General features: G+C 39.4%; 2 protein-coding genes across 5 annotated transcripts in view; one reads left to right on the top strand and one right to left on the bottom strand.

Annotated features, from left to right (window-relative positions):
- Nucleotides 1–14,721: 14,721 nt before the first annotated feature.
- On the top strand, nt 14,722–21,523 carry LOC101161562 (refilin-A). Of its 2 annotated transcripts, none has more exons than XM_011479438.3 (4): nt 14,722–14,980; nt 15,098–15,439; nt 18,531–18,640; nt 19,322–21,523. In XM_011479438.3, the coding sequence occupies exons 2-4, from the start codon at nt 15,209–15,211 to the stop codon at nt 19,653–19,655; spliced, it is 675 nt and encodes a 224-aa protein (XP_011477740.1). In that variant the 5' UTR covers nt 14,722–14,980; nt 15,098–15,208; the 3' UTR covers nt 19,656–21,523. The 2 variants fall into 2 exon arrangements, with proteins under 2 accessions (XP_011477740.1, XP_004072584.1); XM_004072536.4 differs by having other exon boundaries at nt 14,727–14,980; nt 15,098–15,427.
- Nucleotides 21,524–23,593: 2,070 nt separating this feature from the next.
- The window catches only part of ncor2 (nuclear receptor corepressor 2), a 93,637-nt gene continuing 89,627 nt past the window's right edge, over nt 23,594–27,603 (bottom strand). For all 3 annotated transcript variants that reach the window (XM_023958647.1, XM_023958648.1, XM_023958649.1), the window contains 2 exons: nt 27,244–27,423; nt 23,594–26,205 (listed from right to left, as the gene is read on the bottom strand). In XM_023958647.1, coding sequence (XP_023814415.1) covers nt 26,003–26,205; nt 27,244–27,423 — 383 coding nt within the window. In that variant the 3' untranslated portion in view covers nt 23,594–26,002. The remainder of the gene's footprint in view (nt 26,206–27,243; nt 27,424–27,603) is intronic.

Raw genomic sequence — 27,603 nt, 5'->3', positions numbered from 1 at the left:
CAATTTCTAAAGGGCAACTTCCTCTTGTACCGCTGAAGTGGTGATGGTTCAAAGCCTCAAAACAATTCTCAATGCATTGAAAGACTATTGTTATAGCAGACTGTAAATAATCGTCTATGAGAGAATCAAGATTTTCCACAATGCTTTGAAGCTGCCCTTAACATAAAAAAAACTTGACTACTTCTGTGCTGTCACGCTAAAGGCTGACTTCCACTGGATCATTTGCAGTGCGTCTCTGCTGCGTTGACACAAAAAAACAACACATTCATTTATCAATCAGAATGTTTACATCGCCTCCGTCATGTCTGCGTTCCACGTCCGACCCTCCACACCACAATGCAGGCTTTACATAGGAGTTCTATTTCCAGTTTATTGACACGTCAATTTCGTGACCAAAAGCTGGGAGACTGGAAACAGGTCCGTGTTCCAAAATAAACACTTTTGAAAATAAATCGTTATTTTATGTTTAAGGTGACGTCAAATACAATGATCTCCGGCTGGTGCCAGGCGTCAACTTGCGGATAGATCATGAAATCAGTCATTAAATTCAATTGGTAATTGCTAAAGTAAACTAAACAGACTAAGCTAAACTCTTCTCGATAAGGAAAAATTCCTAAGAGAAAAACAGATTATGGGGGAAAAACAAATGAACCTCAGGGATGTCCACATGAAGGAGGGATCCTCTCCCAGGATGGACAGGCGTTGTACCAGAACTCTTAGAGAAGAATTAGCGTAACTAACTCTACAACAACATGTTTGAACAGGGTAGCAGGTGGGCTTCATCCAGATGGAGTTGGGGTGCAAGACGAGCCAGAGGCGATGTCCAAGCCCAATACAGGAGCACAGACGAGTCAACTGTACTTGTACAACTGTACACTCCACACAGAACCCCTAATCCCATTCCTGCCTCCCACCTCCTTTAAACGATGGAGATAAACATTTAGGGAAGGGGCTGAGCACGGAAAAAATTTGTTGTAAACGTTAATAATTGGAACCTCCGCCTTTGTAGATACCTGAATAGACAGCCAGAGGCAGCATCACAGGTCCCCAGCAACACCACAGCAAGGTGGTAATGCATGCTCCCATGTAGAGCCTCAGTGGCTGAACAGCAGCTGAGGGAGAGGATCCAACTGAGGAAGCTCTGGTAATAAAAATGAAAATAAAATGTAACGATAATTATTTTTAAAAAAAAGTCTGTTTACTAGGATCAGGTGCTCAATACTATCAAAAGCAGCACTTAGATCTAGTAGAACTAATACTGAGATCTGACCTGAATCCAAGGCACAACTGACGTCATTCCCAGGTTTGAACAAGGCTGTCTCAGTACTGTGGTTCGTTCTAAAGCCAGACTGGTTTATCTCAAAAATGTTGTTTTGCAACAGAAGAAATAAAAAATTTCCTAAGACCTAGCTTAAAAATGGTAAGTTGGACACAGGTCTGTAAAAACCAAAGGGTCTAAATTGTTTCTTTTTAGTAATGGTTTCACCACTGCAGTTTTATAGGCACAAGGAAAAATACCCATCTGTTACCAGCAGTTCATGATATTTAAAATCTCACTCTTGAAGTCTTAACATGCATTACAAACAAGTCAAATCTCAATTACATTGAAATTTCATTCAAATAAACGATTTCATAGGCCTTTCAAAATATTCAGCTTGGTGCACTGTTGATGCTGTTTGTGCAATATGATGCACGTCGTAGGTGACGTTCTGACGACAACAGGATGGAGCACTTGCCAGAAGAGACCCTGTACGCACCTCAAGATACCTCTTTGGAATATTTCTTTACAATCCAACCTATAAAAATATAATAAACACTGCAATTATAAGGCAAACTGTGTCACAACTTTAAAAATGTTAAAAAATAAGTATGGAAAAGTTTTTGTTTTTTTTCACATTTGATCCAATGACAGCTCTATTTTCAAGGACAATCCAGTTAAAAAGTTTTTTGGAGTGTTATTTAGTTTGTGAGATGATGACTCTGTAGAACATTTAAAGGTGGAGGATATTGTTATAAAATGCATTATTGTGCTATATCATAAATAACAAACTTTGTAAAATGTTACTGTCTTTAGTCTTAATCAAATGAAACAAATAAATTAACAATTTGCCATTTACTAGTACACTAACGTCAGTTTAATAAGCTTTATACAGGTGTGTAAATTACCAGCTAAGTAGTATTGGTTAGTCATTAGAATTTAGTAACATGGCTGCAAACTTGTTTAATACACAGTCTTCATGAAGACTTCATGAAGCTGCAGCTGCAAAGCCTTTGGTAAAAGTAATGAATTTTTTTTCCTTCACCACAACCCCAACATGTCTTGAAAACATCAAGTTTGTCCAATTTTGTGGTGATAAACATTCAATTGAAACATCAAACATTAATAAAAATATGCATCGATAACCCAAACTAGCATGCTAGCACCCACTTCACGCAACCCAGCCTGATTTCTCTCTATTAAAATGTGATTACTAACCTGTAAAAGATGATTCCGCTCGATCGGATTATTTTTCATGTCATAATTGTTGCAGTTGATGACTAAACAATGTGTCCCCTTTTGAGATTCTTTGTGTGCCTGTTTGGACCTCCTGGTTACTTCACTTGGCAAGACAAGCAAGACTCAATGCATAGTAATGGTGCATGTACTGAATGTCTTGTTGTATGTCACGTGAAGGCGTAATGCAGTAATATATACTGAGGCTATTCTCACTTGTCTACGTCACTTTGTGAGAACCCGGTCATTTTTGTTGAGTTGGGAGGGGCTGGTGCTCAAAGCCAGGTTTTTAGAGGAATACTCAGAAATATGTGAATGAATCAAAATACCTCTTTAGGCTTGTTTATAGTGAGGAATGAACTTTATAATACACTTAAAAGCTGAAAAAGTTAATTTTGCATGGCATAGGCCCTTTAGACTTAACAGAGCCATAAGAGGACTACCCACGCAATGCAACGGAGATGACTGGTGTAAATTCGGGGTAACTCATATATTGAACAGAAAAGCATTCCGGTTTCACTTACATTCATGACACAGTAAGGTGTTCTATTAAATGGAATGCAACAATATCATACATAATGACACATTGCAACAAGAACAAATGATACAAAACACTTCTCTGTGTGGAACATTTTTGGGCAACTTCAGTTTCACGTACAAATTCCTCCTTTAGTCTTCTCTTAACCTGAGGACTTTTTCCCACCAGGGGGGGTCTTTCTGAAAAAAACTATTGGTGGATTTTGCAGTTTGATTGTTCCAGTTTGGTGGTGACATTGAGGGTGGGTGAGGACTCCATGTCCACTCATTAAAACCAGATGTCCCAGGATTAAAGAGCAGGGGGCTGCATTGTGGTTGGAATGTTAACGGGTTGATGGCATTTTAGAAAAAAAAAAAGGTTGATTCTAAAACAGTGGATGCACAAAGAAAGAAGAGAGCAAATGCATTCTTTGACCAGCTTTATAAAGATGTGCACATGTGCAGTACTCTTTTATGGAGCTTAGTAATCACTGAATTGTACACAGGTGCAAAACCTGTTGGCAAAACAACTAAACATATAAAACTGAAAGAAAAAAAGTCAGGGTCTGTTCAGGATCAGGAAAGAAAGTTTCAAACACTATTTTAAATATGGTTTTCTTGCCTTTGGGAGGTGTCGGGCATTTGGGGGGTTGTCTTGCTGTTCCTTTCCCCCTTTGTCTTTGTTTGATGTTGTTTCATATCATATGTTTACTTAAACTTGAAAATAAAATCTAAAAAGAAAAAAAGGTTGGAAGAGGAATAACAGCCATTATAATTTTTGCCTGTTTTATTAAGTTTAGCAGAGATATTCAAATGGTAAATGATGTTACTTGTATAGCACTTTATTACTTCCCTTAAAGGCCCAAAGTGCTTAATAGTCATAGTCCAATGCACACATACACACAGACACACTAATCGTGGCTCCCCTACTGAATACTGATGTTAACCTAAAGCCACCAGAAGCAATGTAGGGTTCAGTGTCTTGCTCAAAGATACTTTGACACATGGGCAGCCAAAGCAGGAACTGAACTTGCAAACTTCTGATCAGTGCTTAACCGCTTCTGACCTCTGAACCACAGCCGCCCCTCAAGAGTAAGGTGGTTGTAAAAAATTGATTGATAGTTATCAAATGGCTTTTATACTTACTTTACTAAATATCAATTTATGAAAATCATAAATCAACTTTCCTTGAACATATGTTTTGTTTTTCTTTAGCTGGTTCTAAATGTAAAAATTCATTATTTTATGTGTGAAAATTACATCTTTTGCTCAGTTTAAATCACAAATCATGTGAAAAGGATTTCATAGCGAATTAAGATAGATGTCTTTAGGGAGAGACGAAGTGGATTTAAGAATATTTAAATGTTTTGATTTCAGGCTATTAAATGAAGAATAAATGAATAACGTAATAGAAATATGCATGAATACGACTGTGGACATATACCCAATATGACAGAGTTAACAAGTGAATGCACAGTGGAAGCTCAGTTAAGATCTGACTCCTTTTCTTTTCCTCTCATCTTTGTCCTTTTTTTGTCTTTTGTTTATTGTTAAAATATGTATGAATGCATGAACATCATTGTGCTTAAGTGGTTCATAAGTTGTGTTTTGCTTTAGATTTATGGTTTTTTGTTCAATTCAACCTAAAATAAATGGTTAAAAAAAGAAAGTTAGTTGAATTGGTCAAATATTTTTTGTTACAATCAGATCCTAAAAAATTCATAGATTCAATTGCATTCAAAAGAAAACCCAAACCGAGTTGGACACAGTTCCCCATCTAAATGCCAAAAACAGGATGTAGCTCTTTGTGGTTTGTTCCTATTACATCTTTTCCTGACAGAGGCATGCCACAGATCAGAATGTGTTGCACACCTTAATAACTTTCCTTTGTGAATTTCACAGTTTTTAATTGGAGGGGTGGTGTGTGAACATGTTCCTTTTTTTTGGATTGTCCATGCAGAAAAACTTTTGCCAACACACAACACAGGTGTTTGTGCAGGATTAAGAGTGAAGATGACGTTTTAGCAGATCAAAAGTGTGTGGGTGATTTCTGCAGCTCCACACACAAGCACGGACAACTACACGATGAATTATCAACAGACAGAAAGCCCAGCACCCCCCCCCCCCACACACACACACACACACAGGCACACTCCTCCTCAGTGTGTTTCCATGTCTCCTGGGACCTGAAAGCTCTCAGCAGCGAACCCTGATTGCAGAAGTCTTCAGTCAACCTCCACTGATGGAAATTATGTCTGCTGAATAATGTCCAGATGGGTCTAGACCCAAACAGAAAGGGCACATATTTGATATACAGTGTCAAAGTAGCTTTCCTGAATGAATGAGAGGTATGAAGCAGACGTGCAGGCCGCTGCCCCCAAACCCTATCATGACCTTACAGAAAGCAATCCATCTTCCTGAAGCGTTAACAAATGAGAGCATGTGGAGAAGACGTTTAGGAGCCGTGGTCACAACACAACATTCTTTATGTCTAAGTGTGATGAGCTTAGTATTAAACTGTCTTAAAGTTGCCTCTTTCTGCCAAAAAAAGAACCACCCTTCAATCAAATTGCAGTTTAGGTTGAGAAAATAGTAAAAAGATCAAAATAAAAGAGAAAAATAATAGATTTTCAACACTAAATGATTGTTCCCGCCTGCGAGATTTAAACCCAAAACAAGACTACTCAGACAAAAAATATGGTGGTGTGTCAAAGTTAATCTGCACCAGATCTCCATACTGATCCCTCAAATGCCTGAGGACTTACATGATGGGCTGCTTAAGATGGACACCATGACACAATAAGCACACCTGATCTGGGGAACGGGCCGGCAGTAAAATCTAGCTCTGTGGCTTCCTGCTGAGGAAGAGGAGGGAAAAAACTTCTGAGCCAACAGGATTACAGCTGCACATGCTTAGGAGGGATGCCATTAAGTAGACATTCCAGACAACAAAGTAGACGTTCGAGACTTATCTGAGTATTGTATGGGAACTGAGAATGTATCACGCACAATCTCCTGGCAGCCTGTGGTAATCACCATGGAGAGCTGGTGGACCATCAAAGACCCAATCATCCAGCTCTGATTGGCCCTGCTCTTATTCTCATTTTTCCTCTCATTTCCCAGTTTTGGCAGAACCAACATTGCTGGGAGTAACAGTTAGAATGTTGAGTACGGACATCATGTAGAGGGAACTAAAACCTAGGAAGTCTCAATTTCGCCTCCTGCCTTGATCCCTGCTCCTGGCTCATTTGTTCAATCGGGTTTGCTTCTTCTGCTCTGCCTCTGCGTGATCATTGGTGAGCGGCAGCTCCTCTAGTTTCTGGAGGACACCCAATTCCCACCCTTCTCCACCCAGTCCTGAAATATACCAGACAGGACAGATACAGGCGCACACATAACACAGAGTTCATGAAAGATAACCATTGCCATCAGTCATCTTCTGCAAGATGATTAAAGCAAAAACCAAAAACTTTATGAAAGGAGTTGATTCATCAGTTGGTTGTGTAGAAACCTAGGATATCGATTTTCCAGAAAAGTTTTTCCAGGGAAACTTTAAATATCAGACATTTTTGTGCACATTTAGGCTCAATCATAATGTGATGAAATCAGTTCTAGGCTTGAGTGGCAACAGCAAGAAACCTTTTAACATTCTGGGAATATTTCTCCCATGTTGGTGTGATAAGTGAGAGGTTTCTGGAAACATTTGAGGAAACTATTCAACTTTGGCCTCCTTAACCCTTGTGCTATCCTCTGACCCCACCTTTACATTGACATGACAAAGGTGGATAAAGGTGGAGAGGATTTCATGTAATCCATTGACACCAGTGAAGATCACAAATCATTGAAGAAAAAAGGTTCAGCACACTGTCTTGTGGGGTCTAGATGACCCAACTCCCAATGTTAAAGGGCCTAGGATGGCACAAAGATTAAGAACACAACCCTCTGACCCCGGCTTCATCCACAGACAGCTAGGACAGTAGGGGTGTGTATATTTGGAATAGTCTGGTGATACGATGCGTATCGCGAGACATCCCAAGATTGTACCGGAACAATTTTTCTATATTTTTTTTAAAGAGTATGACTTAGAAAAAAACTACTGGATTATTAATATGCCTATCATTGTAATAAAATGGTAAAATCCCTTTTATTTAAGATCACAGTGTTAAGCACTGCAACTGGATCTCATATACAAGTTGCTTCTATCCAAGCAAATTCATAGTGCTTTTATATATATTTTTTATTTGTCAGTATAAGAAAAAAAATGGAATGAATGTGCCTAAAACCAATAAGGTTATAAAAGTCTGATTGAGGAAATAAAGTGCTGTTTATTTCCAATATTGTTAAATGTAGCTTCTCCAGTACTTTTAAACGGTTTAGGAGCCTGAACAGTGCTTGAATGGGTGCTTCAAAAATAAAAGAAAAGCCTATTCAATTCTTTTCCAGAAACATTCAAGTGTGATGTGGCAGCATGAAAGGGTGAAAGAGAGTACTTTAATGTGGCTAAGATACTTTGTTTACATGACAGTCTGTACTGCAGCGCTGCAGCTCCGCTTTCTCACACGCGGTAGTAAACAGTAAACTACGACGTTGGCCTTTTTCAGAGCGTTGTACACATCACTCTGATTTATTAGGTCGCTGAACTTGAATCTATTGCTGTGAAGTTCTGCAGAACTTGGGCCTGCTTCCCAGACAGTTTTTTGACTGAGGCTCCGTGCACGAGCCGCTGCACTGCTGCACTGTTGCCCTGCTTCACTCATTCTTATGCGATCCCACCCCACGAAGCATCGTAATCTAATTAAATCAATCTGAACTGAACATGCATCAAATGTAGAACATGTATATTAGTAATGGCATGATACAATAATAAGAAGGAAACAGTAACTTTTTTAAAAAAAGTTACTACAATTTCACAAATCTTTTTAATAAAATAGCACCACAAACATGTATTTTCTAAATAAAGGCAGTTGTAAAATAATTAATTCACTAGTAAAAAAAAAAGTGAACAGCAATAAACTTACGGTAAGTTAAATCCCATTAGTTGTGCATTAGTTGTGTGTAAAATGTATTCTCTGCACTTGAACCCTGGGGAGCAGTGAACTGTAGACAGAGCCACTCAGAAACTATTTGGTGGTTTATATACCAGTAAATACAATAATGTAAACAACACGGCAAACAATCCTGCCATTAGTACAAATATGTGGCTCTTTAACGAATCCCTCCGCTCCCCGATGAAAAAGGAAGGGGCAAGATGTAAGCAGCAGCAAGAAGGAGAGGGTCTATGCGTTGTTCATGCCAACAGTCAGTGTCTCCAGATTGGGCAGTTTTTGCTCAAATTCAGCCGTTTTTTACCCAATCTGGCAACCCTTAAGACAGACAGGCGGACCGTAAGTAAATTCAAGCTCTTTCATGTATGTATTAAATAGAAAAACTGCAATGAAAGTATTGAAAGTATCGATCTCATCACACTAGTATCAATATTTCACCTTGGTATCGATACTATCGATACTCAGATCGATCTGCCCACCCCTACGCTAAAGAATGTTAATGAAAAATTAAATAAGTAACGTCTTGACAGCAATTTAAATCGATAAAGGTATTGCCAAATGAAATATTGTGATATATCACCAAATCATTATTTCTCTACACAGGCCCCCGCCCCCTAGGACTTGCCGCTGGAAAAAGTGGTTAAAGATACTTGGTATAGATGAGACTTCCCCTGTAAAAAAAAGATAATAAAGAAACTGTAAAAATGTGCATTAAAGGAAACATGAAAAATTAATCTGATTGCTTGATAATGGCAAGCAACATGTTTCATTTTTGGAAAAAAATGTGTTTGCAGATGATGGAAAATTAGGCATTCAAGCCTTTTTAAAAGCATCATGACCAACTATCTAAACTAGTGTGCTGCCAGCAGCTAAACAGATGGGATAAAAACCTGCTGGTTAGTGGTCATTTCAGTGCTGAAGCAAGCATTTGCAGCATCTGACATTCAGTGAATCAATCTAGTGATGTTCTGCAAATTAAGGGATTATAAGCAGCAAAAACATCTTCTTGTACATGAAAACAACTGTCTCAATATGTCAAGAAAATCTCATAGTTTTGTCTGTAAATGGAAGCTTTATTTTTCTTTGCAGTTGAAGGCTCTTCTTCAGGTTCCCCACTGGCTCTTTTCTTCCTAAAGAAACTTTCCAAATACGTTTGTTTGATTTTTCTTAGCTTTTTAGCTTTGGGCTTTTAACTCAGCGATCCGAGGAGCTGCTTAAAGTCACATGACGCATCAATACAGACGGATGTGGTGAACAGAATCCAGTAGTTTTCCAAAAATAAAACTTCCTTTAGTATCCGAAAATAAACGAAATGGAAATAATCCAAGTTAGTGTAGGTGTTTTTCTTTTCTATCTACTGCCCTGTGCCAAGTGCATTTTCTAAATTTAATAATAAACGTGAATCTACCGTTTGAAGTGTCAGGGCCCGGGGGTTGGGGACCACTGTTCTAAACCATCCTCAAAACCTGCTTAGTCCCTTTTTGGGGTTACATGGTTGCTGGAGCCTATACCAGCTTCTGTTGGGTAGAGGCAGGATACACGTTGAACAAGTCACCAGTCCGGCACACATACGTACAACCACACACACTTACATTAACATTTAGAGACACCAATTAACCTATGAAGCATGTTTTTAGACTGTGAAAGGAATTTGGAGTGCCTGGAGAAAGCTCACATGCACGAGGAGAACATGCAAACTCCTCACAGAAAGGTACTCAGCCTGTTAGGTGAGAGTGCCAACGACTATCCCACCGTATAGCCCATATGTCATCTAAACATTTGAGTCTAATGCGAAGTGTCAGGGTTTGCAAGATCTATTTTCACTTGACAACCAGCAAAACATCATCTAAGGACAGCATTCACTACCAGAGCTCAAGCAGGCTAAAGAGTTCTCTGCAGAAATAAGTCAGTCCTCTAGACGTCACCTGTCAGTTTGGGCAATTCAGAACAGAAATGAAACAGAAATGTTTCACACTCCTACAGAGACAAAAAATATATTTTTTTAAACTGGAAATCAATAGAGACATAATAATAACAAATACATCATTTCCCGGTAATAATAGTCGCTAATGAATATATCTATCTGATTATTGATGATATTTGATATGTGTAATTTTGGTAATAAGCTGGAACTCTCACAGTTAAAAATACATTTGAGGGTGACATTCTTATGAGCAAATGTGACAGTCAGGGTCATTACGTTTTTCTGATAATATCCACTCAAAATAAGATCTTTATTACTATTAACATATATGGTTACAACTACAAACTTGAAAACGTTGAGCTCCTTCCTTTGATTGAAAATGATGTAATTTTTGGTCTAAACAAATTTCCTGATGCAATTATTATAATAGAAGGGGATTTTAATATAGCTTTAAATAATCAGCTGGACAAATGGCCACCACGTGCTCTATCTTTTGATAGTCCCTTACATTCATTCATGCAGAGATATAACTTGAAAGATGTCTGGAGAGAAAAATTCCCATCAGAGTCTGTTTTTACTTGGAGTAATACTGATGGATCCAAACAATCTCGCATAGATTACTGGCTGGTGTCTGATTGTCTAAATGCAGATGATATTGAAGTAAATATTCTTCCTTCTCCACTAACAGATCATAAAGTAATTTACATTTCTATTAAATTATCCGAAACTAGATCCCAAAAAAAGAAAGCATACTGGATGCTAAATAACTCACTGCTTAAGCTAGACATAGTACAACAAAAGGTTTCTGAATTCATCTCTTACTTTTATAATCTAGCAGAAGAAGAAAATTGTTACGGTAAAAACTGGGAACTTTTTAAATTTGAAATCACTAATTTTCTTAGAAAGCTTAGTTCAGAACTAAATAAAACTAAAAAAGCTAAAGAAAGCCAAATTATCAATGACATTATGACAATTTCAAAAAGAAATCCTGCAGAGTTATCAGATGATGATAAAATAAATTTGCCATTATTACAAAAAGAATTAGACAGTATTTATAAGAACAGAGCTGAGGGAGCCTTTGTAAGATCAAGGCTGAAATGGTTAAAAGAGGGTGAAAATAATTCCTCTTATTTTTTTCAATTGGAGAAACGTCGTGCCAAGACAAGTACACTAGAACAATTAAACATTGAAGACCAGATTACCTCTGATCCCAAAATGATTGCAAATTATGTTAGCCTATTCTACAGTAAACTGTATGCCTTTGAACCCAGCGAAGATCCTGATCACTTCTTGAACTATAATTTACAACAAATACAAGCCTCTGAACGGGATCTCTGTGATTCTCCTCTTTCAGAAAATGAAGTACTTTTCTCTATTAACCACCTTAAGAATAACAAATCTCCTGGACCAGATGGCTTAACGGGAGAATTTTATAAACAATTTAGTGATAAAATGACCCCCTTTCTAACACAGGTATTTATTGAGAGCATAGAAAAAGGCTTCCTTCCTCCAACATTAAATCAAGGTGTACTTACTCTGATACCCAAACCCAAAAAAGATGTACTTCTCATTGACAACTGGCGCCCCACATGTCTATTAAATAATGATTACAAGATTCTTGCATCTGTCTTTGCAAAAAGACTTAAATCTGTTTTAAACTCAGTCATTGCAGAGACACAATCAGGATTCATGCAAAACAGACACATCTCCAATAACATTCGTCTTGTTCTTGATATTTTAGATTACTCACACCTGATCTCTGATGACAGTTTTATACTCTTTTTAGACTTTTACAAAGCGTTTGACTCTGTTAATCATCATTTTATCTTCAGCTGTCTTCATAAATTTGGTTTTGGCCCTTTCTTCTGTAATACAGTTAAAACTCTGTATAATAATGCTAATTGTTCTGTCAAACTAAAAAATGGCACCTCCCCTAGATTCAATCTTAATAGAGGAATCAGACAGGGGTGTCCTATTTCACCGTATCTTTTTCTTCTAGTTACCCAAACTCTTGCTGATTATATTACTATTCATAAGTTAAAAGGCATCTCAGTTCTTAATAAAGAAATTTTAATAAGTCAGCTAGCTGATGACACTACTCTTTTCTTAAGAGACAGCAGTCAAGTTTCCTGTGCTCTGTATCTTTTTCAGTCTTTCTCTGATGTCTCAGTTCTACGTCTCAATCTAAACAAATGTGAACTTCTTTCTGCTAAAGATTGTGCTTTAGAATCCATCTGCAACATTCCTGTAAAAGAAAATGTAACATATTTAGGCATTATTATTTCCAAAAATAATTTAGGAAGATGCTCATTAAATTTCACTCCCCTCATTGATAAAGCCAAAAAACGTTTTAACCAATGGCTTCAGAGAGACCTGAGTCTGAGAGGAAGGATTTTACTCTCCAAAGCAGAAAGGATTTCTAGACTAACTTATTCCGCTCTTTCTCTGCACCTGGACAATCAGACTCTTAAATCTATTGATCAAATGCTACTAAACTTCATCTGGAAAAACCATATTCATTATTTAAAAAAATCTGTATTAATGAACTCCTATGAAAAAGGAGGCCTACATTTTCTTGATTTTACTACTTTAAATAATACGCTTAAAATAAACTGGATAAAGTCATATTTAAAAAATCCACTCACCATTTGGAATATTTTCCCTCATCACATGTTTGCTAAAGTAGGTGGTCTCCATTTTCTTCTGCTTTGTCATTATAATATCGACAAAATCCCAGTGAAACTCTCTGCTTTTCACAGACAAACTCTTCTTTCATGGGCACTTATCTATAAACACAATTTTTCCCCTCATAAGTTTTTTATTTGGAATAACAGATATATCCTTTACAAGAACAAATCTTTATTTTACAATAATTGGTTTGACAATAATATCCTACTGGTGGGTCAGCTCTTTAACCACAAAGGTCTATTACTTAGATATGAAGAATTTAACCTTAAATACAACCTTGCTGTTCCTCCTAAAGAGTGTGCCATTGTTTTTGATGCTGTCACTAATGAAATCTGTGAACTCTTTAAAAATACTGTACTTGATGCAAATATTCCCTTCATGTCTGTAAGTGACACCACTATTGGAAAATCTTGTTTCAACTGTGCTCGAAAAAATAACAAGATCATACGTGCCCTGTTTCAGCAAAATGTAATTTCTGTTCCCTCTGCTGTTTTTTATTGGAGAAAATTTATTCCTGACTTGCCTTGGAAAAATGTTTGGACCCTGCATCAGAAATTATTAATTAATAACAAGATGAGAGACATCTCCTACAAACTCCTACATAGAATCTATCCCACTAATCAATACATGATCAGATATATGAAGACTATTGACCCCAACTGTACTTTTTGTAAAGAACACCCAGAAACAATCAGTCACCTATTTTGGAATTGTAATACTACTAAAAAACTTTGGAAAGATTGTGCACGTTTTATAAATTATAAATTAGATTCACAATATCAGATGAAATTTGAACATATCATATTTGGCCTACACGAAAAAAATATAAGATCAAACGTAAAATTGGCAATTAATCTAATTATAATATTTGGTAAATTTCATATTCATAAATCAAAGTTTTCTTCATCACAACTTTTTTTTCCTTTAATAATTAAAGAATTAGAATCTTATTTACATACTATTTCTAATAGTTTAAACAAAAAGGCCATACATATTTATGAAAACTGTCTGTCTCTGAATATTTTCATTGCATAGCATCTGCAATCTTTTTGTAATACATGTACCATCCCCTGACATTGTTGTTGTTATGACTATTGTTCCTGTCATACATATTTGATCCATTTGTGTTGAATAATAAAGTTCATTAAAAAAAAAATGAAAACAAACACCATGCCTCCTGATTACATCCCCAAGTGGCAGCATATGTAGATTAAAAAGTAGTGGGCCTAAAATTGAACCCTGGGGGACCCCACATTGATTTCAAAGACCTTTGGTGAGCATGTATCCATACTTGCATAACATCTTCGATCTGTGAGATAGGAGTAAAACCCCTTTAGTACAGTACCAGAGATGCCCAAACCTCTCAGACTGCTGAGTAAAATACTGTGATCTACAGTATCAAATGCTGTTCTCGTATCAAGTAGTACCAGGACTGAGAGTTTCTGACAGTCCAGGTTACATTTAATATCATTTACTATGTTAACAAGGGCCGTTTCTGTTCAGTAGTTAATCCTAAAATCACAACACAGACTGATACTTTTAAAAAGTCATTTAATTGGATTAAAACAGTTTTTTTCAATCATTTTACGTAAAAATGCTAAGTTAAATACTGGTCAATAATTGTGATGACCTTAATTACTCTTCTTCAGAAGAGGCTTCACCACTGCCGTTTTAATGGCAGCAGGAAAGACACCTGTCTGAAAAGAAGAATTTACTATGTTTAAGAGCTCAAACTCAAAGAAGTCATCAAATGTTTTTAACAGTGATGTGGGGATTGGATCTAAAAGGGAGAAATCTCAATAACCATTCTCGCCTGTTGGTCCCTGTCATCCTGACAGAACCAATAAAACAAATAAAAGACATAAACAATCAATAACTCCTTTTTAATTCTAAATTACAGAATCAGCCGCGCAGCAAAGCGCGTCTCAACGCAGGGTGCCAAACTTCACAGCTCAGCAGGAAATGTGGGATCTGTTCGCCCCTACCGGTGGCGCATGGAAGTAATCCAGATCATGAGGGCTGGACTCAATCCAGGTACAGAAAGAACGAAAAAAAAAGCCTGGCAGGATCATCAGGAGTGAGCTCTCTTCTGGAGAGCGCACGCAGACTCGTCTCAGTCATACGCGGGGACGCAAAGAAGAGGAGCTCTCATTCAGATCGCTACCACACGAACAGCCACTTTGTGTTTTGTTGTGTTTTTGGTTGTTTTTTTTAGAGTAAACAACACTTAAACCCGGGTTTTGGAGTGTGAAAAGAAAAGTGTATCAACGTGACGCACGATTGGAATATCTTTAATGATTAAAGGACGCGCAGGTACAGTACATTTTGAAGACAAAAACAGATTAGCCAACATCTCTCTGGATGGAGATCTGTTCTGTTCACAAGGAAACGACACTTTTTTTTTATTTCTGTTCCTTTGTGTACTTCCAGAAGTCGACAAAAAGTCAAAATTGTGTCTTTTCAAGCAACTTGGAGCACAACACGGAGGGGAAAGTGTGATTTTTGTTATTAGTTTTCCCCCTCATCTAATTCCTCCCAGAAATGGTGGGGCATTTGCACTTACAAGCGATGGATGATAGTCTAAAAGGAAAGAATCGAGAGGGGCTGCTCGACAGTCCGGATTCAGGGTTGCCCCCAAGTCCCAGCCCGCCCTTCTGCTCCCTCTCTGCGACTCTGCTGGAGTCGCGCTCCGGCAGCTGCACGACGCCCGTGGAAAGCCACCATGGATTTTACAAAAAGGAACGCCGAGAAGGCAAACTGGTAAGAGAACAGGTCTGTGTTCACTGCATTTTACTGTCTTAAAGTCTGGATTGGAATCATTTTAGATTCATTGACGCGCGCAGATCAGGTTGTTATTGAACAGTAAAGTAAAAACTGGAAACTTGCTGGGAGCATTTTTTTTGGTCAGTCTAGAACATCTGGAAGCTTTCTTTCCCCTGTCCCAGAATGAGATTCCTCAGTGGCATAATTGTGATCCTGCTTTCAGGCTGAGGATGTCACTGGCTCTCATTAAACTGCTGCACAAACCTGTTTGGTGTTTTCACTGCTGGGCATCAGGTGTGACCGTACCACACAGGTGCCCCCGAAGGTCAGATATTTTGAAGGTCCTGTCATGTCTGGGCTGCAGTCTCCTCTTTGATCTAGGAGTTTTGTGGACTTTTGGCAGTTTAATGTGAGAATAATCACTTTGTTTCCTCCTTGGACAGCTCAATTGACAGAGAATGGTAATGTTCTGTGACAAGGAGGCATGAGGCCCATCAACCCTGTCATGTGGGCTGAAATGATAATCCTACACATTTAATCTCAATAGTAGGCGCTCAGAAACTGCTTGTTTTAAACCAGTTTAAAATGATAACTGGTTCCAGGTAGAACCTACCCAACCTGTTTGGCATGATGCTTCTTCAAAAATTCTTAAAATTTCTTAAAAAAATCTCACCAATCTCTGACTGATAAGAAGTTGTACTTCTGTTTTCTGCTGTCAGACTTCTACCTCCACATGCATGGTGAGTGAACATCAGGAGGCTCGAAGCTGAAAGTGTGCACAGGCGCGCCTTCACCAATGACGGTCCATCGTCTCTGCTGCAACAGAGCCAGTCTAAGTCAGATATCATCCAAACCAGAAACATGCCAGTTGTTTACCCTCTGGTTATCACTGCAGCTTCCCTAATCTTCACAAAATTAACATTTTAACCAAAGTGCTGTGTTTCCATCAAACGCACTATCCACATGTATCTACAGGCAATGTACTTTGACCATTTTCCACTCTAACAAAGGCTTCATTGGCAATGTGGTACACGTTTTGGTCTCTTAAAGGTCAAAGAAGTTTTGAGTGTTTCAACCTGCGGTGACTTGTTTGCTGCACCAGACAGGGTTGGTTGAAGTGAAAGTCATTTCCCAGTTTTCAGGACTTTAAGATCACGGTTCTGCAAGTTCAGATTGACTTTAAGTTGTCAGAAGGAGGCTTCAACAATGCAGGGGTGCATGGTGCGGCTGCAATTAGTGAAACTGTCTGGTTTTTTGCTCCCAGGAATTCTAAATAAGCTGGCTTTTGGGTTTGTTTTTGTAAAAAAAAAGAAAAATAAAGAAAGAAAAACTCACGCTCTGTGTAACCCTTGTGCTATCTTAGATAGCCCCACCCTTACATTGACATGTTCTCCCTACCAAGACAAAGGTGGATAAAGGTGGAAAGATTTCATGTGATCCATGGACACCAGTGAAGATCACAAATCATTGAAGAAAAAAGGTTCAGCACACTGTCTAGTGGGTCTAGATGACCCAACTCCCAATGTTAAAGTGGCTAGGATAGCACAAGGCTTACGGGTGACTGAAGCCGTTGGAAATGATTGCATGCATCTTCAATATTTTGCAATTCAACAAACTGCTGTCAAAGGGGATTTAAATGTATGCAGGAAAAGCCAATTCTTTCTAAATGCATTATGAAGAAAGTTACAAGATCTACAAAATAGAGAATAAACAGCTCAAAGAAACTGATTAAGTGATAGTGGATCAGTCAGAGCACTATCTTTCAAGCCGTGTTTCATGAAATGATACAGATGCTCATCCATGCACATCAAAGAATGCAAAGTGTGAGGGGTTTGCCATCACAAACAGCCAGCAGCGGGAAAGCTGTGCTCATTTTTCCCTCAGTAGTCCTGCTTTGTTGCTCAGCTGGAGAACATTTCTTCTGGGCCAAACTGTGCTTCCAGGCAGGCTTATGCTTTATGTGCTTGTTGGTAGATTGGCTGCATGGAGGTAACTCACCCTCCATTCACAAGTGTTTGCTTTACAGATGCTGCCAGAGTCCTGCATGGAGAAATGTGCAGAATGCTCTGGAGCAACGAGGGCAAATAATCACACAGTGGTACAGTGTGTTCAGACCATGAGGAACCCTGGGACAGGAATCGAACGGCTTGCAGATATAGTTTACTCAGCTTTAACTGAAGCAAAACGCAGCAGCTGTGAGGATGCAGTAAGATGAGCTTCACACTGCGCCCTTGGCCTGCTCTTGCTCGGCTCCTCTGGTGGCATGTGCAGAGGGTGACAGCATGTGACAGCCTCCCCCCTGTGCAATGTGAGAGGTGCCAGGGTCGTGGTTGTGGTTCACAAACACACCTGCAGGAAAAACACAGCCAAATGTGAGATCTCTACTAAATCGTTTAAATATACTTGAAACACGCAATTCAACCCAAACTCTTTGAGGTGTGAAACTCTGCAGTTTAAAACGTGTTTTTTTTTAAAACAGAAAACAGAGCAGAGAGGGAATCTGAAGGTCCTTTTTGTTTGCTTCAACAGAAGCCACAAACATCATGAGAAGCTTGAATGTAAGTGATTTGAACTTTAAACTTCAAATCTAGAGCGAGGGCCTCTATACACCAGCAGCGGGATGTTGTTCTGAGCTTCACCTCCGACCTTTCCTGCAGAGCTCCACCACTTCACTGTCACCTCGTTAGCATTTTCAGACAGTGTCACCTTCAATCAGCTGGGTTTTTCTTTCCACTTTTTTCACAATCAAGTGTTCCCTCTGCACACACAGGCGGCCGTCTGGCTCACACGTCTACTGAGTGAGAAAAACATTTTCCACCAACAACTCCCTTGGCAGGGCCTTCTCAGTGTAATATTTGAATCCAAACAGAAATGTTGCCACAGTTAACTGCTGTCAGAGTCACAGCTCTGCTGTCCATGAGGTGGATTCTCATCAGAGATAATTGACTAGTGATTCACAGCAGGGAATGTGGGACTGGGAGTTTTTTTGTTTGTTTTTGTAGTATGTGCGCTGGGTCTGCCGAAACTCCCTCAACAATGCTGGCATTCCTTGAAAAGGTGAATCGAGAGCAGCTCAGAAGGCCTTGTTTCTTGTGTGCAGCTGCCCTACCTGCTGCTGAACTCAACAGGAACAGACCTAAGGACTCGCATGCAGCCGGTGTTCTACGGAGAGAGCATTGAAGTCAATCCCAAATCGGAGCAAGAAATCAAGTAAGTGATCCGAACATAAACATTTTTCAGGCATTTGTTGATGTCTTAGCGACAAAGCCACCTTTGTCATCAGGTACAGATGGTTAACCTTATATAACTTATCATATTTAATTCACACATTTCTGAGAACTCTATCTCATTAGTATGATCCAAACTTTACTTAAAAACCCATTGTAGATAACTTGCTCCATGTTTTCTGCCCAGCTGTTCATCATCATTCCACTAGGGGGAGTAGAAGGGCTTTTTCTGCTCATTTCAAAATGGCTGCTTCTTAAAAAACTAAACAAAAACTTGGCAGTAAAAGTTTATCTACTTTTCAAAATCTTTATGTTGAGAATAACTCAGCCATTGGTATTTATTTTTTAAAATGACTACTTGTTTTGTTGAAATAATGCAACATATCTTAACACAGTTACACCATTTTAAAATTGTTATTACATAAGGTGTTTTTTTTCCTAAACACTAATGTCAATATTTTAAACTAACATTTTTGTGAGCCAAAACTTACCAAGTCACTCAATGGATCATTGCTGATACAATCAATATCTCACTAAAACAATTTTGCGAAATTTTTATTAAAGGGTTTTAAAAAGCATCTTAATTCCAGAAAATGTCTATTTTCTGTCAGTTCTTTGATGCAGTGGTCTTTACAGGGTTAATTAGGAATCGTTTCCTTTGCAGGTGCAATTCAGAGGTGAAGTACGACTCTGACAAACATTACAGGGATCAGGTCTTCTGCAGCCCTGTTCCTACGCCCACCTCCTACAGTGAGACGGTGGTGGCAGTGGGGAACTGCACCTGGAGGAGCTACAAGAGTCAAGTCTACTTGGAGCCCCGGCAGAGGCCCGTCAGCTACCAAAGCACCACCATTATCTACCCAAAACACGCCAAGAACACTTACCGCACCACGCTCAATTATAAAGCCAAAGGCTCCCGCCGCTGGTTCGTCTCCACCGTACAGCTGCAGTCCAGCGAGGACACAAGTCCCTGCATCATCTACACAGAGGACCTGTAGGGCCTAAACACGAGAAGGAGCTGATCCTCCTGGTTTTAGTCTTTGTTCCAACTGTTGTTGTTTTTCTTCCTGGGAACTTGGAAAGGCCCACACTGAAAGGGAAGTACCTGGAGCCCCAACTCTGAAACTCAGACATTTTCCCTGAGTTTTTGTTCTTCCTGCTGCTGCAGACTTTTGAGCTGCACGACGGAGGTTTCATGTCTTATTTAATGTGAGATCTGATAAGCTGAAAGCGCCTCAGCTTTTCTCCAGGTTGGATTATAACCATCAGATCACAAATATCTGTGCATATAGGGAAGAGTGTCTTGGATTTAAGCCAAACCTTATCACAACAATGCAAAGCTTTCTAATTATGGCTTTCTTGCACCTTTTTTATATTATATTTTTATGTCCCGGTTCTCTCAGAGTACTTGGCATTGCAGTGAGGAATTTCTATATTGCCTCTGACAAATTGGACCAAAGTTAAATGAACAGTTTATTTCCTACTATCCCACACACTGAGACAGAAAGCTTAAGAACTTGAGACTAATAAAGCACCTAAAAATGCCTTTGAAAAGCGTGGAACATTACATGCAACTATATTAGATGTTAGCCTAACAGCAGGAGTTTTTAAGGAGGAATGGCGAGTTACAAATCAAAGACTAAATGTTTAAACAAACCAATGTATATTTTATTATTTCTCTCTTGTCTGTATTCATTAAGAAGAACAAAGGTTTTCTAAAAAGTAGCAAAGTTGGTAAAGTTTTAGCTGGTGATATTTAGAGTTAACTTTTTAACCTGCTTTAAAATCAAGCATTGATGTTTCACTAATGAAACAACTGTAAAACAGAAGTGCAATTGACCATTTCCTGGTAAAAATGCAGATATAAAATGAAGAGTGGGATCATTTATGTGCTTCTCTGAATCCATCTGCAATTTCTTTGCATTAAGTGACTTAATGTACTCAATTCAATGTTGATCCAATGCTTGATAAATATCCACCATTAACCTTTATTGAGGGAGCCTGAGCGGACAAAATCGTTTTTCTTTTACATGAATTCTGATGATAAACTGCGTTTGACGCCATCAACAAATCTGTTTCAGGTTAACGCGTAGGATGTTATGTTTTAAATTAAGAACAAATTTGAGTTATGTTTGATCTATAGCCCATGTTTAAAAAAATGAATAAGTTAGAAGCCATTTTTTCCTTTTTTAAATGTGTTTGTCATATGTATCTACAAAGTATATTTAGACTGCTGAATATTGAAACTCCTGACTTTACCTCAATTTTTCATTTGAATCTTTTATTTTGTTGCAAATGTTTATTCCTGATCTTTTCTATTTTTGTTTTGTTTGTTTTTTAAGTTGAAGTTGCATCTGAGTTGGTGCAGAGTCAGGACAGGAGGGGGGGGTTGATGCGGAGGAGGTTCAGCTCCTTGCTTGTGAAAAGGGGCACAGTATTTGAGGGGGGAAAAAAACACACAAAAGAGGATCTGCCTACGGAATAAAAGGGAAACGTATATAAAAGCTGAGGAAATGGTTTCCAGTGGTGAGGATTCAGGGGCAAAGTGTTGAGAGCATGTGAAACGTTGGAGAGCGATGAGAAAGTTGACAGTTTAGTATTTTGGCGTTTCGATGTGTGATACTTTTGTTTTCCCAAAACTTGATTTTGTGGCTGTAAAATATGTTCCTATTGTATATGTGGCATCAAGGCACTTCATAATTCTCTTTATATTTTTGTACGTCAATCGTTCCTGTTCTAACTGAAAAAAATATTTAAAGAAGATATATATAACCTTAATGAATAAAAGGAAAGATGGTCCACAAATGCCTCGTCTGTTTTGTAAGCATTTGACATCTTAAATGAAATAAATTGAGCCTTAAAAGAAGTTAAGTGTCTTTCAGTTTCCACAGCTGAGGTCTTTGCCTTCATGCAGACTGCAGCACAGACTGTAAATCGAGGTGCTGGTTGCCTCGTGTGCTCAGGCGTTAGATATCAGACTGCAACGAAAATAACAGCAGCTCTTGCAGGTGCTGCTGCAGGATTGTGGGTCGGTGCCCCAGAGAGTCTTTTCTTACATCATTCAATCTGGCATTCGAGATTTTTAAGATTCAAGCGCCACCTTGTGGAGGGGCCAAAATCAGGCATGGCATTCAGTCCTCCAGTTGTGTAGGAATTAAATATCGGAGACATTTTCTTGATTGTTTGGTTTACTTAAATTACTGATGTGTCTTGTGTTAAATGTTTAATAAATAAATCATCCTGTAGGAGCTCACACAAAAGGTTTTCTGAATTATGGATGTTTAAAGCAACCTCAAACTGAATTTTTTTTTTAATAAAGTTTTAAATCTTCTGAAAAAAGTGCATATTTCAATAAAAGATACCCCTGTAGTGCCCTCTACTGGAAACGACTTGTTTTCTCTAAAGAAAGATGAAATAGATGATTTGTGACGTCATTCATGGGTTTTGATCATAAAGTATGCATGGGAAAGTTTTCCAAAATAGAGCAAAAGGCAGGTCAAATATAGGTCAACATATATTCAATAGCATTTGAAGAAAAATGAATAAAGTTTATGAAATATTAAAACAGATGCAACTTTTTTAATTGCTGGAAAGGCTTATCTGTTTTGTAAAAAAAAAAAAAAAAGGTTTTGGCCATTTAATTTAAATGAGCCCTTTTATATAAATATAAAAATAATGCAAAGACATTATTTTGGGAAACTGCACAACAGATCCAACTTTGATGTCATGTAAGAAGTCAAATTGAGGAATTTGACCAGGCCACACACACACACGCCCGTATGACTTCCCTGCAATGCCCGGGTATTCCTGGACCAAAGCATCCGCTGGAATATCTGTGGGGCAACCTGCTGTTGGTGGATGGACCAAACATGTCCAAGATGTGCTTAAGTCTATTATGGTCGGTCCATTACATCTATACCTTCATACAGCAGAAAGCTACGTAAGATGTAGCATTGTCTTGAACCCAGGGTCAATTACACCAGTGTATGGTCTTACATGGGGTCTGAGAATCTCATCCCGTTACCTCATGGCAGTCAGGCTACCTCAGGTGAGTACATGGAGAACTGTGGGACCCTCCAAAGAAATACCAATAAATGGCAGTGGTCAGTAACCGGTCATGTTGGCCAACGTTGCAGGCAGTAGAACGTTCTCCAGGCATCTCCAGACTCCGTCACATGCTCAGTGTGAACCTGCTTTCAACTGTGAAGACCACAGGGCGCCAGTAGCAAATTTGCCAATCTTCGTGTTTTCTAGCTCAGCGTTTCCCCAACCCTGGTCCTCGGGTCACTGCTCCAGCAAATGCCAAACTTTGTCTTCCAGTGTTGAGCTATAGGCATAACTCCCACCTGGAACGTCGGGCCCTTATCCCACCCTTATGGAGTCTGTTTCTAACAGTTTGGGCACATCGTCGGGCCCTTATCCCACCCTTATGGAGTCTGTTTCTAACAGTTTGGGCACATCTCCTGATGTACTGACCCGTCTCCTGGTAGCGCCTCCATGATTTCGGACACCACACCGACTGACACAGCTAACCTTCACGCCACCGCTCACATTGATGTGCTATCCTAGAAGAGTTGTGCTAACCAAAGGCACTTGTGTGGGTTGTAGACGCCGTCTCACGGTACCGCAAAAGTCCCTAAAACATAAGTCAGGAAGCAAAAGGACGGAGAAGTTGTCTGTAGTCACCACTTGCAGAATCACTCTTTAATTGAAATTGTTTTGCCGATCGCCTAATATTTCAACCTGTTGTCTATTCCCCTTGCCCAAAAACATGAGAAATTAATTCTCAGTCAGTGCTGCTTCCTAATTGGACAATTTAATTATAAGTATCAGTGTTACCATGTTTGGGGTCTGGTTGTTATTTTTATCTGCAACCTCCCTCAACCTAAAAATGTGAGTGTTATTGGTGAAAGCGTAATGACACGCTGAAGCCTTGAATGGCAATAAGCTTTTATTTAAACATTAAGGCAGTGTTTTTTTTTTTTAAATTTGTTTTTCATTTTTACACTGCTATCCACAAAGCTTGCTGGTGGGCATGTAGAATTTAACCATGTGAATATTTTCTTTTTGTAATACCAACCTTGCAGCAAGCCACATAAATATTTACATCTCTTCGGTTGTATATACAATTCTTGCTATTATACAGTGGGTTATAATAATAATAAAAAAAAAAAGGTTTGACAATGTTAATGTCCCTCCCCACCCCACCTGCATTTGGACACTCCAGCAAAGACATCTGCAGTCACTTCTAGTTAAGTTAGGATGATTTGTTTAAGATGAGAGATGTGCATCGAGCAAACTATTTTTAAAAAATGGACGCGCATTAAAAATTCAGTGTATTTTTAAAAACATGTTAGTTATCGGTTATGGGAACAGCTGGTTATGGCTTAGTCTGTTTAGCATAACATTCTTACATTTTATCAGTGGAAAAACAAAAGACGCATATAGAATGAGCAAAGTCCAAAGCTCTGCATTATTTCAGCCTTGAACGGTGAAATTACAAATTCTCCATTAGTCGTAAAAAAAGAAAATATATGAAAAAACAAAAATGTTGCTGAGATGAGTCGTCTGCAGCAGAGGCTTGCTTAACCCTTGACACAAAAGATGAAGGAAAGAGAGGAGGTAGTCCTATAACAATCATGTCTGTGTTGTGAGGATCAGCTATGACAAACACAAAAAAAAAGGGACAGTCTGTGGTCAACTCTTCAGAAACACAAAATCTCTCCTCGAAACATCCGTTTAAAAAAAGTGTAGCCTTTGCGATCTTGCAAACTGGTGTGAGAAACTTATTTCACACCAGCGGAGGTGGCAGCGGGCCTCAAGCTCAGCTTCCTCCAGCCCGATCATGCAAAAGGAGCGCAATGAAAAAAAGTACATCACAAGTCCAAAAGCGACGAAGCTGTTCTGTCTTGTTGAGAATGAAAGCGTTCAAAGCCGAGGCAGTGACAGCGTCGTGCCAAGATAAAAACGGGACGCTTGCTTTGCTGTTGCGTTTACCCTGCAAGTTTAGTCTCAACTCAAGTAGGAGGAGGGAGGGAGAGGGGGCAAAAACTTGTGCGTAACTTTTAAAACTTGAGTACTTTCTTAAAATAAATGGCACTTAACACTAAAACTATCTCTTAACTATTTACTATAGTAAGTCAGGTGTGGACACCAGGTGTGGACACCAGGTGTGGACACCAGGTGTGGACACCAGGTGTGGACACCAGGTGTGGACACCAGGTGTGGACACCAGGTGTGGACACCAGGTGTGGACACCAGGTGTGGACACCTGCTGTTACAGAGCGGCTTAGGCCATCAGATCTGATGGCTTTTATCACATTTCTACTGGAAACAGGATCGAAATGCAGTTTGCCTTTCGGCAGCTTTAATTGTTGGTCTGCAATGCTGTCAAAAGTCATCATCTTGATTGTCGCTTTGAGCATGGGTGCACTAAATAAGATTGGCAGCTGAAACCGAAATGGACAAACGGGTGTTGAAGGAGACCTCTGGAGTGGGTTCCTGTGCTGCTCTCCACAGACAAATGCTTGAACTGCAGTCGTGAACATGATCGACAGCTAAGTGCTTCATATTAAAAAATCAAAACATTTTCAACAAACACAGACATGGTTAATATAAAAACAGTGAGAAAGTGTCACTTGTCTCAGTGCCATCCATGTGGCAATTCATCCCAGACCCACAGATTCCTGAAGTCTGCCGAGCTCCTCCCCCAGGGTCCACGCCAGAACATGCGACATCAGAAACAAACAGCAATGTTACCCTGTAAACCAACAACCGAGGATCTCTGCCCCCACCCCCCAAAAAACAAAACAAAAAAACAAAAAAACTATATATCATTGCAGATAAGAGACATCTAATGACACCATCAAAAGTTTACCATCAAAATGCACTAAAGGTCTCAGCTCACAAAAACAGGACTGGACTGACAGTTTAAGGAGAAAGAAAGAGCAGAAACAAATAAAAAACAATTTTTAAAAAAAGGAAAAGTGTTGGTTCTCCTCCTGCGTCTTCACATGTTAGCCTGCAGCGGCTGAAGTTCATCGTGAAGAAAACCACAGGTTGCTGCTATGTGGACTGCCACACTGTCAGACTCCCATCAGACAAGTAAACCTGCATGGTACAGCCCAATGTGTCCGTATAGATAAGGCCAGTGAGGATTAAAAATAGTTTAAGTGATTTTTCCTTTAGAGTAGTTTTGGAGTGAATGCATAACCATTAGGCGCTCTCACACACACACACATAGAAGAGGAGTTCCACTTCCTTCACTTCCTGCGCTGCAGACAGCAAGGCGGTATGAGTGCGTGTTCAGCTGAGGCAGCACGCCAGCTTTTCAGCGTGTTTAAGGTCACTCGCTGTCAGACAAAGGGTCGTACTGAGATACGAGCAGAGGCTTGGGCTCCTCTTCCCAGGACCGACCCTGTCCAGGTCCAGGTCCAGGTCCTGCCCCGGGGCCCTGGTTGCCTTGTTGACCAGAAGGATGAGCTGACACTGTGCCACTGGGGAACCCCATTATCAGAGGGTTACATGGAAAGGGGGTCGGAGTTGAACCTGTAAAAAATAAAGAGTCCCAGAGTCATTCTTCTATTGTGCCTCTCACACAGGTACTTTAATTTTTAGGCCATAAGTCAGCCTAGAGTACAAGTTGAAGTAGCCAAAAAAAAAAAGTCATATTTAAGTCGTACTTTTGGTAAAAACTTGTTAACCAAAATACCGTATAAAGAACTGACATTTCATCTTGAAAGGGAAGTCATAATAATGGAATAGCAAACAATAATTGAGTATATACACACTTCACTACTGAAACAAATGGATGCTTATTTAGCTTCATGACACACAGGAGGAATCTAGTATATGAGCGCAACATATGAACATTTATTTAGATAACCAAAAAGAACATGCTAACAAGTCAACTAAACTCTTCGGCTGAATCTGCTTCTCCCTATCCTTGCAATTGTAGGGCCATTTGGAGGGATGGAGTGTCAAATAGTTCTGTTAAATGGGAAACCCTTGCGGCGGAGGGATACAGATACAGAGCCCTGCACCGCGAGGGTAATCCGCGGTGTGCTGTGCCTTGGAGGAGTAACACATTTCTTCTCGTGGGTGTGCTCCGAAGCACAGAAGTTTACATGTATGTTGTACATGTTTGCATGAGTTTTTTATATGATAAAACAGATGTTATGCATTTTCCAAGTGCTAGCTGCTAGCTGACATCATCGAGTGGAAGTGACGTCCGAATTAGAATACACTACTTTTCTATAACTCTCCATTTGGAGCGCTAAATGTAGGGGTAGGGAGAAGCTGTAGGGGAAGAATTCAGATTCGGCCTTTATATCACTTCAAATCACTAAATCTATTGAATTCTGGAACATTCGTGTTCCAACAAGCCTGCCGTAAAACTGAGCAACTCTTCTTCTTTTGCTTTGCTGTCAGTAGCAAATACTGATGCACAACTACAGTGCCCTCTAGTGGTTGTTACCATTTATAAAATAAAATAAAAACGCATACAATTAGCACCAAACAATGCAAAAGACCGCGATTTATACCCCGACAAATGGGTATGCATTGGTTTTAAGAAAGGACAAGTACCTGCAGACAAAGGGCGGTCATCCAAGACACGGTTGGTGAGCGGAGTTCTCCTGTTGTAATCTCCCTCTGAGTGAACTGAAGACACAGACGAAGGCCTCTCACTCCCAGACAGACCTGGTCCCGGGGACTTGGCCTTGCGCCCGCTGGAGCGTCCGCTGCCCTTTGAGGGCTTTGACCCACCTACAGAAAACAAGACAGTAGTCACATGTTAAGTACTGTTTACTCTGGTTAACCCTTTAACACCAAAAAACGCCACACACGCTCTTTGACCTCCCACTACTCAACATTACTGCCGTCAAGTGTTGCATATCGCCATAAAGTTGCTTTTCGCCATTTCAGAACCCGCTGGAATTATGTGAA

The sequence above is a fragment of the Oryzias latipes genome, chromosome 9 (genome assembly GCF_002234675.1).
Source record: "Oryzias latipes chromosome 9, ASM223467v1".
NCBI lineage: Eukaryota > Metazoa > Chordata > Actinopteri > Beloniformes > Adrianichthyidae > Oryzias > Oryzias latipes.
This window is presented reverse-complemented; position numbering and strand designations above follow the sequence as displayed.

Excerpts from the sequence above, each read along its gene's own strand:
- LOC101161562 (XM_011479438.3), top strand. The coding sequence starts at position 15,209 with ATGGTGGGGCATTTGCACTTACAAGCGATGGATGATAGTCTAAAAGGA. Across the intron at positions 15,440-18,530 it reads GCAAACTGGTAAGAGAACAG|CTGCCCTACCTGCTGCTGAA; the intron begins GTCTGTGTTCAC and ends TCTTGTGTGCAG. Across the intron at positions 18,641-19,321 it reads AAATCGGAGCAAGAAATCAA|GTGCAATTCAGAGGTGAAGT; the intron begins GTAAGTGATCCG and ends TTTCCTTTGCAG.